The sequence below is a fragment of the Pteropus alecto genome, unplaced genomic scaffold, assembly GCF_000325575.1.
Source record: "Pteropus alecto unplaced genomic scaffold, ASM32557v1 scaffold8, whole genome shotgun sequence".
In the NCBI taxonomy this organism is placed as follows: Eukaryota; Metazoa; Chordata; class Mammalia; order Chiroptera; family Pteropodidae; genus Pteropus; species Pteropus alecto.
In genome coordinates, this window is record NW_006494609.1 from 13991661 (window position 1) to 14011171 (window position 19511).

Here is a 19511-nt window from a genome sequence, read left to right on the forward strand (position 1 = left end):
GAACCGTTGTAGAGAGAATCCACAGGGAAATTATGCTCTCAAGAAAAGAAAAGGAAAATTACAAAATGTACAAGAATGTGCATTATGATTAAAGGCAGTCCAATGAATAAGACGATTCACATTTGAGGAAATATGTATAACAAAATACTGACAAAGACTTTTAAAATCTTCAAAGTCATAACAGAAGACTAATAGCTATCGAACAAGATTGTGAAATCAGAAGGTTGTACATAAGATGAATAAGTCATTGAGATGTAAACTACAGCATGGTGACTATAGTTAATAATGCTGTATTGCATGAAGGTTGCTAAAAAAAGGAGATCTTAAAAGTCTTCATCACAAGAAAAAAATTCTTTTTGTAACTATATAAGATGATAGATGTTCATTAGACTTATCGTGGTAATTATTTTGCAGTGTTTACAAATATCAAATCATTATGTTGTACACCTGAAACTAGCATGTTATTTGTCAATTATAACTCAACCTAAAAAAAACTTTTAAAGAAGGTTGTAAGATAAGAAGAGAAATGAAAAAGGACCAATTGAAAATATTGGAATGAAAAAAAAATATAATTGGCAAGCCTGACACTGCTTAAGAGAGATTTAATGAACTGGAAGGCAGAACTGAGGAAATCTTCCAGAATTTAGTACAGAGAGATAAAAAGGAGAATAAAATAAAAGGGGAGGAAAAAAAAAGAAAAATTAAGGAGACACAGAAGATGTAAAAGAAAGCACTAATATTGAACTAAAAGAAGTTACAGAAGGAGAGAGAAAATAAAATGGATGAGAGAAAATATTTAATGCTGTAAATATCACATTAAAGGAGAAAAACAATACGAGCATCTCATATGTGTAGGAAAAAAAACACTCAAAGAAGTCTGACACCTCTATTTACAATGGAAAGATTTAGAAGCTTTGGAATATGAGAGATAATTCCTCCGACCAAAACCCTATAGCAGTATCATACTAAATGCTGAGACTTTAAAAACATTACTATAAAAGCTAGAAACACAGTTTCGATCCATCCCTACTACCATCCCTATGACCCAATAATGTATTAGAGGTCCCGACTCATAAAAAAAAGTTGGTTGAATGTGAGATTTTAGAGATGGTGCATTTGCTGGTAACATGCCAGGGAAAAGCTGCATCATCTTCATGGTGCAGATGAAGGTCACTAGAACAGAGGGTGAAAGAACTGAAAATCTAAAGTGCTGGGTGGCACCCAGGATGATGTCAGGGCTTTAAGTCTGGTTGGAGGCTATATGTGCTGCAAATGACCTGAAGGTGGGTGGCTGACAGGGCCATGGACACAGAAGGAAAATCAGTCGGATGACAGGATGGAGGCTGATCAAGTGAAGATCAGCATGGAATGGGGGTGATACCACCAGAGAGAACACAGGGGCTTCTGTTTTTTAACACAGACGGTGGAGCTATGACCCTGGTGGGATTAGGTGGCCTCGAAGACAAAGCTGTCTCTGGTAGCCTTCCGCAGACTCGACCCCAACAGGAGAGTCCATTATATAAGTTAAGAAATGGAACCTAAGGCCTCTTTGGAGTTACAATGGGAAGAAACGAAAGAATAAACTCTGACCTCCAGATCAGATCCACTAAGCATTAACTGCAGATTTCTCACTTAACAGTGCCCTTGTAATATACTGCAGTCCACACTTACACATGTTCAACACAGGTATGTTCACATTCACCAGTATCAGAAACCTAGAGAAATTAGGATACGCCATTAAAGAATGTGTATCTGGAACAAACACCAACGTCTTAAATATAATAAATATTTAGTAGAGGGCTCTAGACTTGAAATCTGGATGTATTTAATAACTTAATCTTATATGGAAGCTACTTGAGATATTTTGTAGTTTCAATGGTCTTATACTTTGTATAATTAACCTCAAAGAAATAGATTTTGGAGACTAATCTCTCTGTTGACCACTTAACTACCACCCCCCCAAAGCAGTTGTCTCCATTACATCTGCCTTATCATTTCTCCTGATGTAGGAAATGGCACAGGGGAGTTTTAGGAAGCATCCCTTTCACTAAGGGACAAATATCAAAACAAGCAAGGATTGGCATCTGTTAGCCTATGAATCTGGACTATTAATTATGTAAGAAAAACACGATGTATTCAAGAAAATAGTACCCATTCATCTGCTTTTTTTCAAAATGGAAAAGCGCTACATTTAATTTGTGGTTCTCTGCATTTTAAATAGGCAACTCAACGATGCAAGAAATGTGCTCATAATGAACAGATTTTTCCACATAGGGAACTCTTAATGGCAGGAACATAACTGAAGACTTAACCTGGTGAACATAAAAGTAAACAACAGAAACACATAAGGAAAATCTGAATTGGCCAGAAAATGATGTTCTGTGGTTAAAAACAAAAACAAAAACCAAAAGAACTGAATCACTATTGTTAACAGTAATTTTTAGGTTGTGATGTAAATGCATTATTATGGAAAAAGGTGATTGCGTTAATTAAGTTACCAACATCTAAAAGGAGATACAGCTTTCTGCACATCCTGCCTGTCTCCTCGTGTAACTGTTAGGTGGTCGTCCTGGCGAGCATCTCTGGCCCTTTTAGTCTCCCCTGCCTTCTTGCTTACGCTGCTCTGTGTTCTCTCTCCTTTAATCTAAACTCCCCCTCTTCTCCTAAACCTCTTCATTGAGCACCATGGAACTTCTATTTCTAATTAAACTATCCTACATCCTCAACTTCTTCAGCTAATGCCGCCTCCACCTCATGGCTTGATTGGAACTTGGTTCTCCCTGGAGACGTGACATCCCTCTACCTATTCCCCAAATCCCCTCCCCTCCTGACTCTTCTGGAACGTAGCTCTATTGGTTTCCCCTTCCCTCTTGTATCTTTAACCTTCTTATAGATTATAATGATCTCAACTAACTCTCTCCCTCTCCCTCTCTCCCCCTCCTTCCCTCCCTCCTGCATCTTCTGCTATCCACCCCCCCACTCTCTCCCCCTCCTTCCCTCCCTCCCACACCTCCTGCTACCCACCCCCCACTCTCTCCCCTCTCCTCTTCCTCACTCTTCACACTCCGGGAGCCTACCGCTCCACTGGCATTATTCTGGATGCAGTCAATGACTCACCAACTTCCTCTTCATTGCTAAATCAAAGAGATGCCTTAATCCTCATTTTACTGACTTCTTGACAGTACTGGTCACCAGTGACCCCTCCTTCCTTCGGTATCAATGACTACACAGTCTTAGATTCTCTTAATTCTCTGGGCACTTTTCTCAGCCATCTTGCATACTCTCCCTTCTTTGCTCATCCCCTAAATGTTGGTACTCCCCATGGTTCTCTCTTGGGAAGTCTTCCCTTGTTTAAACCCTCTCTCTGAGCGATCTCACTCAGCTCATGGCTTTGGTTATCATCTGTATGCTGATGATTTTCAAATCTGTGTTGCTAGTCCAGATCTTCTTCCTTGGCTTCAGAACCACATATCCAAATGCTGACTGGCCATCACTCCTAAATAGCCAGAGGTAACCCAAGTGGAATTCATCTGTCTCCTTTTTAAACCTGCACCTCCTGTATTCCCTCTGTCAGTGAACATTATCATCACTCCCAGATCTAAATCTGAAACCTAGATTCAATTTTGATGCCTACTCAGCCCTCTGTATCCATCCAATTTATTCACCTAGTTATATAAACTTCTCCATGAAAATCTCTCATAAATCTAAACACATCTCTCTGACACCCTAGCCCAGGTTCCATCATCTCTCCATTTGACTGCCATAGTGACCTATAACCCATCTCCCTGCTTCTAGATATCCATTCCCTACAGTCAGAGAGAGCTGTCTAAAATACAATCCAATGCCACTCTACAGTCATAAAACCCTCCAGGATCCTCCATCTCCCCTAGGAGGCGGTCCTAACTCATGAACTCACAAAGCCATTCATCATCTGGCTGCTGTCCTCCGGCCCAAATTGAGGTCTCGCCATCCCCTCCACTCTGTGCTCCAGTTACACGTTACTTCCTTTACTTCTGCAATGAAGCCATGATCTCTTACATGGGGACCTCTGACATACGCTTCCATACACCCAAAGTTATCGGCCACTCCTCTTCTCCTGGCTAACAATTACTCATCCTTCAAGAATCAGCAGAGACATGAATTCCTCCTGGAAGTCTTCCCTGCACAAAGCCAGGTGCTCCGCAATGTGCTCCCACAGTGCCTGGTGCTTTTCCTGTCACCACACTTACCACCCTCCGTGGGAATATCTGCTTAAACGTAGGGGACGAGTAGCTCAGTGGGGAAGGCCCACGTCTGATCAGGACGTCGCACTCTCCCTGCACTCAATATGTACTAGGTCAGGGGTTCTCGAACATTTTGGCTTCAGGATTCCTTTACACTCTTGAAAACTGAGAACCCTAAAGAGCTGCTGTTTATGTGGGTTAAATCTATCGAAATTTACCATACTAGAAATTAAAACTTAGAAAATTGTAAAATGCTAATTCATTTAAAAATAACAACTCCATTGCATTTTGACATATTTTTATGAAAACTAAGTCAATTTTCCAAAACAACAAAAAAATAGTGAGAAGAGAATTATTTTACATTTTTGCAAGTCTTTTAAATGTATTGCTTAATAAATTACAACTAGATTCTCACATCTGCTTCTGAGTTCTCTTTGAGGCAATATGATTATAGTATGTAAAAATAAAATGCAGCCTCACACAGATATGTAGTTGAAAGGAGAAGAGTATTTTAATAGTCTTTTCAGATAATTATAGATATTCTTTTTGATACCATAACTCAATAAGTGGTAGTTTCTTAAAGGCTAGCTGCAATGTAGAATTTGAAACCATATCAATTAACTCCTCATACTTTGTTATATTAAAATCCATTGGTGTATCTTGTAGTTTCAATAGATCTTTACCCGAGCATGATTTTCTAACATCGTACATTGGTTATCAGAAAAATACTAATTCAGAGTTATACAGATATTCTGAATGTTAACACATTTCATTACACAATATAAAAAATCACGTATGTTAATATCACCACTGAATTCATCAGAAAAGTCCTTAAGTATTGAGAAACTGTCAAGCTCACAGTGGTGGATACAAGTTTCCCAAATTCTAATTTTCACTTGAAAGCTCGACTTTTATCATTGGAAACAAATATTGTCTGTCAGTTGTTTTCTTTGAAATGACAGGCTTACATCGTTCATTTCTGAGAAAATGTTCGCCAAATACTCAAGTCTGAACAATGGTAGTTTGTCTGTCAGTCATTCTTTCAAATAAAATCAGTGCTCCATTAAAACAGCAGTCGGCTCAGATCTCAACTTAATTGTGCGAGTGCTTCTCCTGGAGACAACCGTCGTGCTTCGGCGCGTAACAGAAATGCTACTTCCCAAAATATTAAAAAGACGTGCACCTGAGGGTTGAGATTTAATAAAATCACCTTTATTGCTTCATTAAGGCTATTCTTAAGTGAAACCGACTTTTTTTAACCATCAAGGGAAGGGGGTGAAGAATACAGTGATGACTAGTGCGGTTTGGTGCTTCTGTCTCGCTTCATGCAAAACACACATAAAATGACTCGCGCAGTTTTATCTACCATAACTTTTGCATCATCAATGCAAACATCACCAGAGTGAGACAAGGTAAGCAGTGCTGTAGCACTATGAAAATATTTTTGACCTTGTAGACCCCTTGTGACCAGAAATCACATGTCGAGAATCACAGGGCTAGACGGATGAATACAGGCAAGGAAGTCGCAGGCCAGCTTGGGTACCTGTGACCAGGCTACCTGGGGCATTGGCTCACGCAGCATGAAATCCGTCCTGAGCACCTTGTGCATGGCTCACCCCCTGCTCTCCACTCTTAGGGTTCGCAGGCGCTTCTTCCCCCAGTAGCTGGTTCTGGCTAAAGCCCTGGCTGTTGACACCAGATCCTGACAAAGTCCTGGTTGAAACTCGATTTCCTGGCTTCACTGTTGTTACTGTCTCTGGGGCCTGGCTTTAGGTGTCTGCCCTTTAGCCTGAGGCCCATGATCAGGACTAAGGTAAATCCTCCATAGTATCTTTTCTGGACCATTCTGAGGTGGACTGGCCAGGTTTACTTCTTGCTAGCTGTTCCTTGCACTGTCTGTGTGATGCAGGGGCAGTGGGACAGTGGGGTTATAGGGATTAAAAATTGGGTGCAAAGTGACATTATTTAGGACTATACGTAACTTCAAAAGTAAAACAAAACTGTTTTATTGTTTTTCTTCTTGTAAGGTAATATGAAATATTCTTTTACTCTTGCAGATAAAGGTCAAAACAAAAATCTTCATCTAGTTTATGAACATAAGCTGAAAAAAATGCCCAACATACTGTAGTTTTAAAAGTGTGTGCTCATCCAATTTATAATAGCCAAGATATGGAAGCAATCTAAATGCCCATCAAGAGATGACTGGATAAAGAAGTTATGGTTCATATATACAATGGAACATTACTCAGCCATTAAAAAAATAAAATCCTACCATTTGCAACAACATGGATGGACCTAGAGGATATTATGCTGAGTGAAATAAGTCAAACAGAGAAAGATAAATACCATATGATTTCACTTATACGTAGAATCTAAGGAACAAAAAGAACAAACTAATCAAAAACAGATTCACAATTATAGTGGACAATTTGGTGATGGACATATGGGGCAGGTTGGGGGCTGGGAATCACATCTGCTTGAGTTCTCTTTGAGGCAATATGATTATAGTATGTAAAAATAAAATGCAGCCTCACACAGATATGTAGTTGAAAGGAGAAGAGTATTTTAATAGTCTTTTCAGATAATTATAGATATTCTTTTTGATACCATAACTCAATAAGTGGTAGTTTCTTAAAGGCTAGCTGCAATGTAGAATTTGAAACCATATCAATTAACTCCTCATACTTTGTTATATTAAAATCCATTGGTGTATCTTGTAGTTTCAATAGATCTTTACCCGAGCATGATTTTCTAACATCGTACATTGGTTATCAGAAAAATACTAATTCAGAGTTATACAGATATTCTGAATGTTAACACATTTCATTACACAATATAAAAAATCACGTATGTTAATATCACCACTGAATTCATCAGAAAAGTCCTTAAGTATTGAGAAACTGTCAAGCTCACAGTGGTGGATACAAGTTTCCCAAATTCTAATTTTCACTTGAAAGCTCGACTTTTATCATTGGAAACAAATATTGTCTGTCAGTTGTTTTCTTTGAAATGACAGGCTTACATCGTTCATTTCTGAGAAAATGTTCGCCAAATACTCAAGTCTGAACAATGGTAGTTTGTCTGTCAGTCATTCTTTCAAATAAAATCAGTGCTCCATTAAAACAGCAGTCGGCTCAGATCTCAACTTAATTGTGCGAGTGCTTCTCCTGGAGACAACCGTCGTGCTTCGGCGCGTAACAGAAATGCTACTTCCCAAAATATTAAAAAGACGTGCACCTGAGGGTTGAGATTTAATAAAATCACCTTTATTGCTTCATTAAGGCTATTCTTAAGTGAAACTGACTTTTTTTAACCATCAAGGGAAGGGGGTGAAGAATACAGTGATGACTAGTGCGGTTTGGTGCTTCTGTCTCGCTTCATGCAAAACACACATAAAATGACTCGCGCAGTTTTATCTACCATAACTTTTGCATCATCAATGCAAACATCACCAGAGTGAGACAAGGTAAGCAGTGCTGTAGCACTATGAAAATATTTTTGACCTTGTAGACCCCTTGTGACCAGAAATCACATGTCGAGAATCACAGGGCTAGACGGATGAATACAGGCAAGGAAGTCGCAGGCCAGCTTGGGTGCCTGTGACCAGGCTACCTGGGGCATTGGCTCACGCAGCATGAAATCCGTCCTGAGCACCTTGTGCATGGCTCACCCCCTGCTCTCCACTCTTAGGGTTCGCAGGCGCTTCCTCCCCCAGTAGCTGGTTCTGGCTAAAGCCCTGGCTGTTGACACCAGATCCTGACAAAGTCCTGGTTGAAACTCGATTTCCTGGCTTCACTATTGTTACTGTCTCTGGGGCCTGGCTTTAGGTGTCTGCCCTTTAGCCTGAGGCCCATGATCAGGACTAAGGTAAATCCTCCATAGTATCTTTTCTGGACCATTCTGAGGTGGACTGGCCAGGTTTACTTCTTGCTAGCTGTTCCTTGCACTGTCTGTGTGATGCAGGGGCAGTGGGACAGTGGGGTTATAGGGATTAAAAATTGGGTGCAAAGTGACATTATTTAGGACTATACGTAACTTCAAAAGTAAAACAAAACTGTTTTATTGTTTTTCTTCTTGTAAGGTAATATGAAATATTCTTTTACTCTTGCAGATAAAGGTCAAAACAAAAATCTTCATCTAGTTTATGAACATAAGCTGAAAAAAATGCCCAACATACTGTAGTTTTAAAAGTGTGTGCTCATCCAATTTATAATAGCCAAGATATGGAAGCAATCTAAATGCCCATCAAGAGATGACTGGATAAAGAAGTTATGGTTCATATATACAATGGAACATTACTCAGCCATTAAAAAAATAAAATCCTACCATTTGCAACAACATGGATGGACCTAGAGGATATTATGCTGAGTGAAATAAGTCAAACAGAGAAAGATAAATACCATATGATTTCACTTATACGTAGAATCTAAGGAACAAAAAGAACAAACTAATCAAAAACAGATTCACAATTATAGTGGACAATTTGGTGATGGACATATGGGGCAGGTTGGGGGCTGGGAATATGGGGGGAAGGGTTAAAGAAGTACAAATTAGTAGTTGATAGATAGTGATGGGGATGGGGCATGGCATAGGGAATGCAGTCAGCTTTAATATATTGGCTCGGTGGAAAACCAGAGGAGAGAAGGAGCAATTAGGGGATCATTTTAGAAACTATCTAAATGTCTAACCAATGTACCGTACACCTGGAAATAATTAAAATAAATTAATTAATTAAAAGTGTGTGCTCATCATTTCTCTTCCATCACTATGAATATGCATCAGGAGTTCGTCCAAATACGAGGCCTTGGTAAAAGCATCTTTTAAATATGAAAGAGCTGGGCATCCACAGGGCAAGGTATCATTTCCTGAAACTCGCTTTTGGCAAATAGCAGATTAATTTAGAAGCAAATTAATGTGATTTTCCAGGAGGTCCTCCTCGTTGAGTAACTTGTTTTTATCACTGCAAAGAAACGCTTTCATGTCCTCGCATTCCTCTCATATTACGTTCCTGAGCATTCTTGAATCAAGGTTTCCACATCAAGGAAACCTCAGGTTTCCCTGCACTCTGAACAGCTGAGCTCCATTATAGTAGCATGTCCTGTGAAACGACTTTCTAATCTTTCCAAGAGCCAATGACAGAATGAAATGCCTTTCATTGTCATCCCTCGGCTCTCTTGCAAGTAGAGGTTTAACTTCTGGGGGCTTCGGGGAGACATCTCACGCTGCCCCTGCCAGGGAGGGGCACTGTCATGGGAGAGCTGTGCTGTGTGGGGTGATGGACACTCAAAGGCACGGCGAGTCTGCTCCAGAGAGAAGCAGGATGAAGCTGGGCACCAGAGAGAAGGAGGCCAGTTTGGAGCCCTCGTCTCGAGGGTGTGTCTCTTGGACACGGGATCCCGAGGGGCTACTCACCTCCTCCTTCACAAACAGGAATACACAGACGTCCAGCAGAGGCTGACCCAGGTCTCCCCATTGACAGGCAGTTTTCCATAGTTGGGATCTTGAGTTCTAGAGGCAGATGGCCTGAATTTGAATACCGCCTCTGTCACTTACAAGATGAGTGACCTTGACAAGCGACTTAACATCTTTAACCTTCAGAGTTCTCATCCATAAAATAGAGGCTAAAAATGTACCCATCTCACTGCGTTGTTTTAAGGCTGTAAAGAAATAATCTACATAAAATGGTAGTTACGGCACAGTGGCTGGAATGTCATAAGAGTAACAAATGACAGCTATTATTATTATCATCATCATTAACTTCTGAAAGTGTAAGCTGCACATCCCTTAGAAGGAGAAGAAATGACTCTAGGACTTTTATATTCTCCTACCAACCCCCGGAAAAAGATCCCAAGAAAAAGTTGAAGATTCTATCAGATTTCTCAGACACCAATTAAAGAATGTGTCACTGCCCACCATGAGTGTTCCCATCCTTATTGGGAGGGACCGCTTTAGACATAAACATTTGCATTAATAAAGTATTCTAAAGAGACGTATTCTTATTAGATGGAGACTCCAAAGGGTACCAGTGCAAGGTCTTGATCTCCTGAATTCTGATAACCTTCACTTCCATTCTGCTTCAAAAACTGACCTTTGATAGCTAGACTCTATCTTGTCGACTTCCTAGAACTTCTCTGCATATGAATTGTTTGATGTCAAGACCCCACTCGCTGTGCAAGACTCCTTACTCTTACAACTCTGTTGCTCATTTATCCCCAACTTCCCTTCAGTATCTTTGAGACTTCCAGGACCCTGGCCACTCTACATTCTCTGTCCACGAAGGCCTGTCTGGTTTTATGTATCTCTGCCTAGCCTAGAGCCCATGGTGCCCTGCCTTTACTGCCCATTACCTTCCATTCTCTACCTCCTTATTTTTCTATCACGCCCAACCTATGAAACCCAAACGCGACATCAATCCAGTCAGAATTCTTTGACCAGGCTTTGGATTCCATTCCTCCTACCTCCTAAGGGACTCGCTCCTTCAGTCACGTTCCTATACCTTTACTTCTACTCACTCTTTCTTCCCAACACATGTATGTTGTTAAATCTCTCCCTAGATGCCAAATCACTCTGCTAGCATCTTATTCTTCAAAAGTAGTTTACACCAGTTCTATTTCCTCGTCATCGATTCACTCCTCAACCCAAAGCAATCTGGTCTCTGTCTCCATTATCTTACCCAAACTGCTCGTTAAGATTATCAATGTTTTCCACATTGTCAAATGCAAGGAATCCTTTTTAATTCTAACCTTTGGTGATTTCCTTGTGGCATCTAAAACTGTTCACCATTCCTCTCTTCTCTAAACTCATCTGGTCTTTTAAATACCAGCATTGCCCAGGGCTGCACCTCTGCCCTCTATTATTCTCCACAGACCCTTCCAGTGTGAGCTCATTCACACCTAAGATTTCAACCGCTCAGAAGATTCATAAACGCATACCATCCACCTTAGATGTGTCCAGAGGGCAGACCTCTTATGCACATTGGTTAAGAATACAGACCCTGAATTCACACAAACTCTCATTCCAACTCCCGCCTCTGCACTTATTAGCTATCCAGCCATGAGACAGTTATTCAATTAAACCCCAGTCTCCTTAGCTGTATTATGGGGGCAATCACATCACTGGCATCTACCTCTAGCACTTTTGAAGATTAAATAAAATAACACATGAAGAAGCAGACAGTTAACACTGGATAATGTTAGCTATTGTAGTTGTTATTAACAGGATTCTCTACCTAAAACTCAGAAGCAACTCACACTTCACAAATTAAAAAACAAAACAAAACAACTACGTCCTCGTGCTCCTCCTTCATTACAGTAATAATCATAATAGCTTCTATTTTTCGAGGATTAATGTTATAACGATCTGTAAGTTACATATTAGTGACCCCATTTCACATATAAGGAAACTGAGGCTTAGAGAAGTTAACTACTCTGCTGGAAATGACAGGATTCAAATCCTGGTCCTTCTGACTCCAAAGTTTATGCAGCCCAGCAGTGGTATACGACTTCCATGTTCGAGTCCCAAGCCAAAACTCAGGACATCTGGACTTCTTCCGTCTCACTCAGTTACATCTAGTAGTGTGCGGGGGAGCCGGCTTCATGGAGAGGTGGGGGGAGGGGGAATTCCTTGATTTATAGTATTTGTTGATTTAAAGCTACCAAAGTGACACCACCGAATGCCAGCTGGGAACAGATGGGCAGAACTGGCTTGATGAGCCGGCTCCAGCACACCACTGGATCCGGTAAGTCCTCAAATCCTATTGATTTGGATCTAGATAATGTGACCGAAAGTAATTTGCCGAAAACAACTTAGTCAAAATCAAATTAGAAGTTGGTGAAAACAATGTGTTAAAACAATCTGGTTGAAAAGGGACATTGTTCAGTGGTAGGTTGCAGAATTTTTCTCTTTTTCTTTGCCTTCTTTTTTCTGTACTTTTTTTTCTGACTAACTTAATTTTGGCAGGAATACTACTCAGTCTCATTTATACTAATAATCATTTATAATAATAATTAATTATTATTCTCCAGTATGTCCAACTACAGGCTGCTGGCTGCAAGGCATTCATCTCTGTGCCTCCACTCCCGACCATACATCTTTCCATTCCTCTCGGGTGCTGTGGTCTCCTCACCTCCGGACCTCTGCACTGGCCGTGACCTTGGCCTCGATGTCCATCCCCCCACCATGCTATCTTTGCCTGGCTGACTCCTGTCCCTCATCTTTCAATGTCAGGGCATCAGCCATAGGGGGTCACTCAGGACAGACTCAATATCGACCAATGGGCATTAAGTTGGAATAAAGCACATGTGCATACTACCCAGTGAATCAGAAATGCTGAGGATAGGTCCCACAAAGGTTGTCGAAATCCCTCCAGGTGACTCTGATGCAACTAAGGTTTGAGAAGCCTCACTCTAGGTAATGTTGGCTGAATGAACTGACAAACGATTAAAAACCTGAGACGCTCCTTTATATATTTTTAAAAACTACCTCCGTTCCAAGCTTTCGATTTTGCATGTGTCAGTCCAGACATATGTATATGTATAAACATAAAAAAAAATACATCCAATCTTGTCAAAATGTCCAGTAAAATTTTACTTATTTAATCACTGTAGGACATTAAGCTTTCTCCTCTAAAAAGAGGCTGTTAATACAGGGCTTCATTTATTACTAGTTGTTTAGTGGCTAAATTTACAGTACGGTTCAGAATTTTAGTTGGAGGAACAGAATCCTAGGAAGCCAAACATGCCGTGTTTTGCCAAGGGACCACACGGCAATCTAGCGGGAGGCCAGGTTCAGAATGAGCAGCCTCAGAATTTCCGTCCATTGCTGAGTCCACTGAGTCACAATGCAGCTCTACCTTCAGGTATATCACAGAAATTAACTTGGGCAGAGACCTTGGAAGGTTACAGTAAACACTTTATTTTGTGGGCAGGCAATTAAACTTGTAAAGGTCTCTATCCTCTATCTGATCATTACCTAAAGGACATTCCTATCAGGCCAGAAGTGATTTGTTGGTGTTGTAACATAGGCAGTCTTTTTACATCTCCCTCTGTAGTTGCTGAAATCTTGGCTCACACCCAAATGCCCCACTTGGGTTTTGTTCAAGGAAAGATTTCTTCCAGCTGCTTTATTTGTTCCACGATTACATGTATGAGCTTCCAGAATGTACAAGATCACAAGTCAAATGAAAGGCTTCAGTTCCCAGTTCATCTAAAAAGAGAAAATCTGAAACCAAGGAAACAATAAAACATGGCTAAATGAAGGGCTTAAGTATAAATGAAACTGAATAGTATTCCTGCTAAAAGATTAGCGCATGCCCAACACGAAAGGAAAACAGACCCTGCAGTAATCATAGTATCTTTGTGTGATATTTATGGTCACAATTGCAAAAGGACTCAGACTTCCTCTTTAGCATCTGCAATCTGATAGAAACAAACAAACAAAAAAAATTAAAATTAAACAAAAATTTGCACACCCATGCTCCACAGCAGTATTCACAATAGCCCAAAACTGCCAACAATCCAAATGTCCATCGAAAGATGAATGGATAAACAAAATGTGGTGTACACATACAATGGAGCATTACTCAGCCCTTAAAAGGAAGGAAATTCTGACACAACGTGGGTGAACCTTGAAGACATTATGTTACGTGAAATAAGCAAGTCAAAAAAAGATAGGCATTGTAGGATTTTACTTACATGAAGTACTAGGAGTCATTTAAATCAGAGAAACAGAAAGGAAAATGGTGGGTGCCAGGGGCTGGAGGAGGGAGGAATGAGGAGTTATAGTTTAATGGGGACGAGTTTCAGTTTTGTAAGATGGAAAAGTTCCAGAGATTAGTTACGCAACAATATAAGTCCAGTTTATACTACTGCACTGTACACTTAAAAGTGGTTAAGATGGTAAACAACAAAACAAAAACAACCACAAAAACAGTATTCATGTTTTCAGGGTCAAAAGAGTGTATCTAGAAATGAAATTTGGACATACTGGAGACCAGCCATCGTTCACGTTGACAGTCGGGGGCTCAGGACACAGAGATGCAGGTCTAAAGGGAAAACAAAAGTAAAAGGGACAGGAGCGGACAGCTCCTAGTGGCAGATGCCAGAGTAAATGAAGAACATGTGGTTAGAGACCCACAGGCCGTAGGGCATCAGAGGGAGTGACCTATAGCATAAAAATGGAGAGTTTGACAGGAAAAAAAAAAAAATCATCAAATGCCAAAAAAAGCCGGGAAATTTAAGAAGCGAAAATCTGACATTTCATAAATCTCAAAATATATACTGTAAAGTATTTAAGAGTCAACAGAGTCCTAACATCAGTTGAACTTTGAATATATCACACATGTTTATTAGTTGTCATTAAGCCACAGTGTTGTTGTGTCACAAGTTTGCATATGTAAAGAAGATAGAACGCGATGACGCCTTCAGGAGACTATGCATACATAGCGAAGATGCTCTTATCTGAAGTAATCTGGACCAACAGTCAATCAACTAATCTTTAAAAGTCTGTTGAAAAGGGGAAAGACTCAAAAAATGGATATACATGATTGTGGATGCTTTGGTCACCATCAGAATCTCCAGCTGGAAGTGTTACCTGCTGAGGGGGTTCACAGCTGAGAATGTCTTGAGCTTCACCTCCAGTCAAAAGAAGTTGCCTTGTTCGAGGTGATGGCCCCTTCCCCTGGGAGGCAGCCTATACCCAATGTCTGGTCAATGCAGGAGGACTAGTACAGATTACCTCTATCTGCCACATAACTGAAGAGTGGTTGGCACCAGCGCACCCCACGGTATTGGCAGACGCCTGTGTTGTGATTCTCCCTCGGTTGGTTCTGTACAAAAATAGATATTGCTAGCATTTATTAAGCACCTACCATGTGCCAGGCACAGTGCTAAGCACGTAATTTGCATTATGTCACTTAATCTGCATAATCTGTGAGGCAAATATTATCACCTTCATTTTCCATACAGAAAACTGAGGCACAGAGAGGTACTCAACTTGTCCAAAGTTGCACCACAAAGAAGTGGTGGGGCTGAGATGTTCAAGCTGGTGTGAATCTAAAACTCGTCCTCAGTCCACCTGCCGCACTGGCTCTTCCAGTGAATGTTAAACAAAAGGTAGAACAATAAAATTACAGTCGTGATCCTTTGTTTTCTACTGCGTCATACTAAATGACAAAATATGTCACATCTAGCTTTTTCAAAAGACTAGAATTTAACAAACAAGGGGTGCATTTAAATCTTCACAACAAAAGAGTGTAGGTAGCGCAATCTTCAATTGTTATTTGTTTGCATAGGAACAGTTTCAGCTCATTAAAGACAGAAGAGTTAGGCAGTATTTGTAAGGAAAGAACTGAAGTCAGACATTTTAATTATGCTATCAGATTAGCACGAAAAAAAAGAATAAACTGGAAAGTTTGTAGAATATAATACAAGCTAAGTGTGTTATGTCTCAAAGATAACTCTTTGAATCAAAAAAATAAAAATAAAAAGAGCCAGCACATCTAAAATAATTCATAGAGTCAGATAGTAAGTGACTAATCAAAAGAGGTCTCATTACAACCATCTGTATCAACACCCACATGGAAAAAGCAAGCTACAGTTTTATTAGAATTATTTTCCCAGGAAAATAAAGCATGAATTTGTGGTTGTCTACTAAAAAGAAAAATGAATGACATTTCAAAAACAGATACAGACAACATGGAAAGCAAACCAAAAAAATAAAGGAAGTATTTAAGACTGTCAAATCATAATGCGTGGAAGCAAGCTCCAAGTAACGGGAGACCTGGCAGAGAGACAGGCTCTCATCCTCCAGGACAACGCTCCCTTCTACATCCAGAAACAGGAGGTCATTCTTGCTCCCCTCCTCATCCAGGACACTGAAATATGAAGACAGCAGCAGAGATACCCAACAGAACAGCAAAGCCAAGAAAGGCCGGCTGCGCCATTCGGCTCTTTTCTGCCAAAAAATCCATGAAGTAGACATCAACAGACACACATCGAAGACTCGGACTCTCTCTCAGATATCCTGGGACAACTTCTCTGTCATGGAACCGTCTGACCTTGACGTCCATCTCTAGGTAGAACACCTTCCCTGCTGTTCCGCAGACATGTCCCAAATTGATATCGTCATTGACCTGCACCTGCTCCTTTTCCTGTGTCCCCTGTCATACTGAATGGAGCCACCATCCGCTTAGACTCCCAGGCCAGAGGCCTAGGAGCCATCCTCAACTCCACCTCCCTCCACGGCATATCCTGCCACCAGAGACCTGTGGATTTAGACATAAGACGTCACTTGAATGCACTTGTTCTACCTCTCCCTTGGTTTAGGGTCTAGACTCTTGCAATGAAGCCTGTGCTTAGTCATGGTCAGTTTGGCCAGGGGAATCTGACACAAGATCTGCTCACTTACTGAGCTCTCACTACCATGTTCGATTCCTTCCTCGACCAGGAGAAAGTCTCTGGAAAAAATGGGAAAAGAGAAAGGTACAGAGGCCTTCTTCCCTTAGCATTTTAAGTATAAGAAACTTTCAGCATCCCACTTAGAGATGAAAGAACATCGGGTAATACTAAAAATTCGTTTGTAGCCTGAAAACTATAGGCCAGCTTGTTTTTAAGACCCTTTTATCTGATCGACAAACTGTCTCCTCTTGGCAGTCTCTTAAGTAATCTCTCCCAGGTAAGATCTGTAAGGATGCTACTGGGGCCTCCCAACACAGTTGCCTCCTAGAGTCTTCCAAGAGCGTCTGTGCTGAAGCACAAACCACAGACCTGGCTTTGAATCTCAAACCCTGCCATGGACCGTGCAGCTTCAGTCACACAACCTTATGAAGAAAAAGAAGATAATGATATTTACAAGGCTGGTTAAAATCAACAGCAAACAATAAAAATCAACCAAGGGCCAGGCTCTGCTTTGAGCACCTGGGATTCAAAGATGAAAGTCACAGCTCTGCCCCTTAGACACTTCCCAGTCTAGTGAGGCAGAGAGATGTGGACCAAGAACTGTGACAACATTCGTAAGTGCTAGAACCAAGATGTGAGAAAGTACATGAAGGAGGAAAGACTGACTGGGGAGGATGGAGAAGAACTGAATTATAAAAAAACCCCAGTGCCTAATCCTGGCTCAGGTAATAAATGCCTTCGGGTTGATTTATTTTTAACCCCTATTTGGGCTTACAGCTGTTACTGACTTGACCTTTCTCTTGTCTTCCCGAAAAGCCATATATATAATCAACAAAATACCTGATAGTCACCGGTTTCATTTTTGGAGAAGCTCTCCTTTAATGGTAAGATGCTCCTCTAAAGCCTTCTTATTCTGGGCACCTGTTTTTCCAATCACCCGAGAGTGCCACGTAAGTGGTGTTCACTGGTTCATCGGGAAATTGGGCAGATTTCCTAAACTTCTTCACACCTTCATTAAGAAGGATAAGTTCTAGGAATTGTGGTCTAGAGGAAAAGTTTCTAGTCTGGAATGCAGAGAGAAAATGACATCTTCATGATTTTTAATACTTCATGATTTTTACCACCTTATTATCTTACATAAGAAAAGAAAAAGGAAATGCATGCTGCAATGAAGTGGAAACCAGGAATTCTGATATCCACCTTCTATTCATGGATAAGAAGAGAAATATATAACTTGGATCACAGATGCTTTCAGATCCTAAACAAAGCACTGACGGGAGTAAACGGTGTTTTATGTCATAGGCTGCGGTGGTTGTAAAATATGTCCACAAAGTCTTTGCTGCTCCTTCCGCGAGGGCGGAGTCTGAGAGCCCTCCCCGAGCGTGGGCACTGGGGCTTCCTCCACTCGCTCCTCCTCCGGGGTCACTTGCGTTGGGGGCAGCCAGATGACACGTCGTGAAGACACACAGCCCTGACGATGAGCACCTGGAACTCAAAGATGAAAGTCTTTGGCGAGAAACTGAGGCCTCCTGGGAACAGCGGGCACCAACACGCCAGGCATCTGAGTAAGCCACCTCAGAAGAGAACCCGCCAGCCCCACTTAAGACTTCAACTGACTGTGGCCACAGCTAGTGTCTTGAGTGTAACCTTATGAGAGGACATGGGCCAGAACCGCCCGCTAAGCCACGCCCAGATTCCTGACGCACAAGTGAGAGACTAAATGTTCATTGCTATGATCTACTTCAGTGTCGGGGTGATTTGTTACTCAGAAATACAGACAAACCTCAGAGATGCTGTGGGTTCGGTTCCAGACCACGGCAATAAAGCCAGATGAATGGGGGTCTTAGACCTATGACGTGGGACAATAGGCTATTAGTGATAAATTTTTGTATTCAGGATAGCGTAATTTTCTTAGGTAAAAACACGATTCTCTCAATTTTTCTCTGGAGCAGAGAAACCTGGCATACACGACTGTGGGTTGTGAAACGACAGAATTAATGCTGGTCCCACTTCAGCCCTTGCTTCACACCCCCAAAGAAAGAAACAGTTCAAAATACTAGGATTCTATAACTAAGCAAGATGGCGTGTAACTTCTTATAAAACAATATAAAACGAGGTATATGGCAAGGCAGTAATGATGAAAGCAAATGATTTGTCACAAAATAATAAGAATTGGGCAAATAAAGCCAAGTAGTCCCAGCCACAATTATTGAGTAATGAACCACAAGTTTTGGATGATTTGGGCACTTAAATAATTTATTTAATTTACTTAAAAATATAATTTTTATGGGTAGTGTGAATAAGTATATAAAGTTTCTAGGTATTATATCTACAACCAAAAAGAAAAGCATTTTATTCTCATTTATATATATCTCAAAATGTAGATTCGTTTATTTACAAACATTTATTATATACCCAGTTTCTGCCAGGAATTACCCTAGGGCCCCTGGTAGGGGCTGGTCTGTGATTTCCAGGAACCCACCGAGTGCTTCCTGCAGGAGCACGGCCCATGGAGATCTTTTAAAATATGAATGCACAGGCCCATTTCTAGAAACTCTAATATCAAAGGTGGCCGAGAGAAGGGAACCTGGAGATTGCCATGTTTTTAAACTCATAATCGATTCTGATGCTTAGTCTGGTGGTTCCCCAACACCAGGGTGGACAATAACACAATATGGCTGGTTTATTTGATCATCGGATTATTTACTGATGTGTACAGGAGGTTCTGCAGGTACCATAATACACCAGAAAACAGGCAACACGAAGTTGGAGAGTAAGAGACTCAGCCACGGGAGAGGCGAGATGATGCTCCATCGCAGGCAGAGCACGTGGTACCCTTAGGGAACGGGGCACAGAGACTGCTGGAGGAGCCTGGCCACATATTCAAATGTGG

General features: G+C 41.0%; 1 protein-coding gene across 3 annotated transcripts in view; it reads right to left on the reverse strand.

Annotated features, from left to right (window-relative positions):
- EFCAB11 (EF-hand calcium binding domain 11) overlaps window positions 1–19511 on the reverse strand; it is a 122465-nt gene that overhangs the window by 32324 nt on the left and 70630 nt on the right. Inside the window, exon 6 of one of the 3 annotated variants that reach the window (XM_015599618.2) lies at window positions 13084–13442. The exons of the other annotated variants lie outside the window; for them this stretch is intronic. Within the exon in view, the coding sequence (XP_015455104.1) occupies window positions 13424–13442 (19 nt within the window). The 3' untranslated portion in view covers window positions 13084–13423. Of the gene's footprint in view, window positions 1–13083; window positions 13443–19511 lie in introns of those variants that run through there. 3 annotated transcript variants of the gene reach the window in all.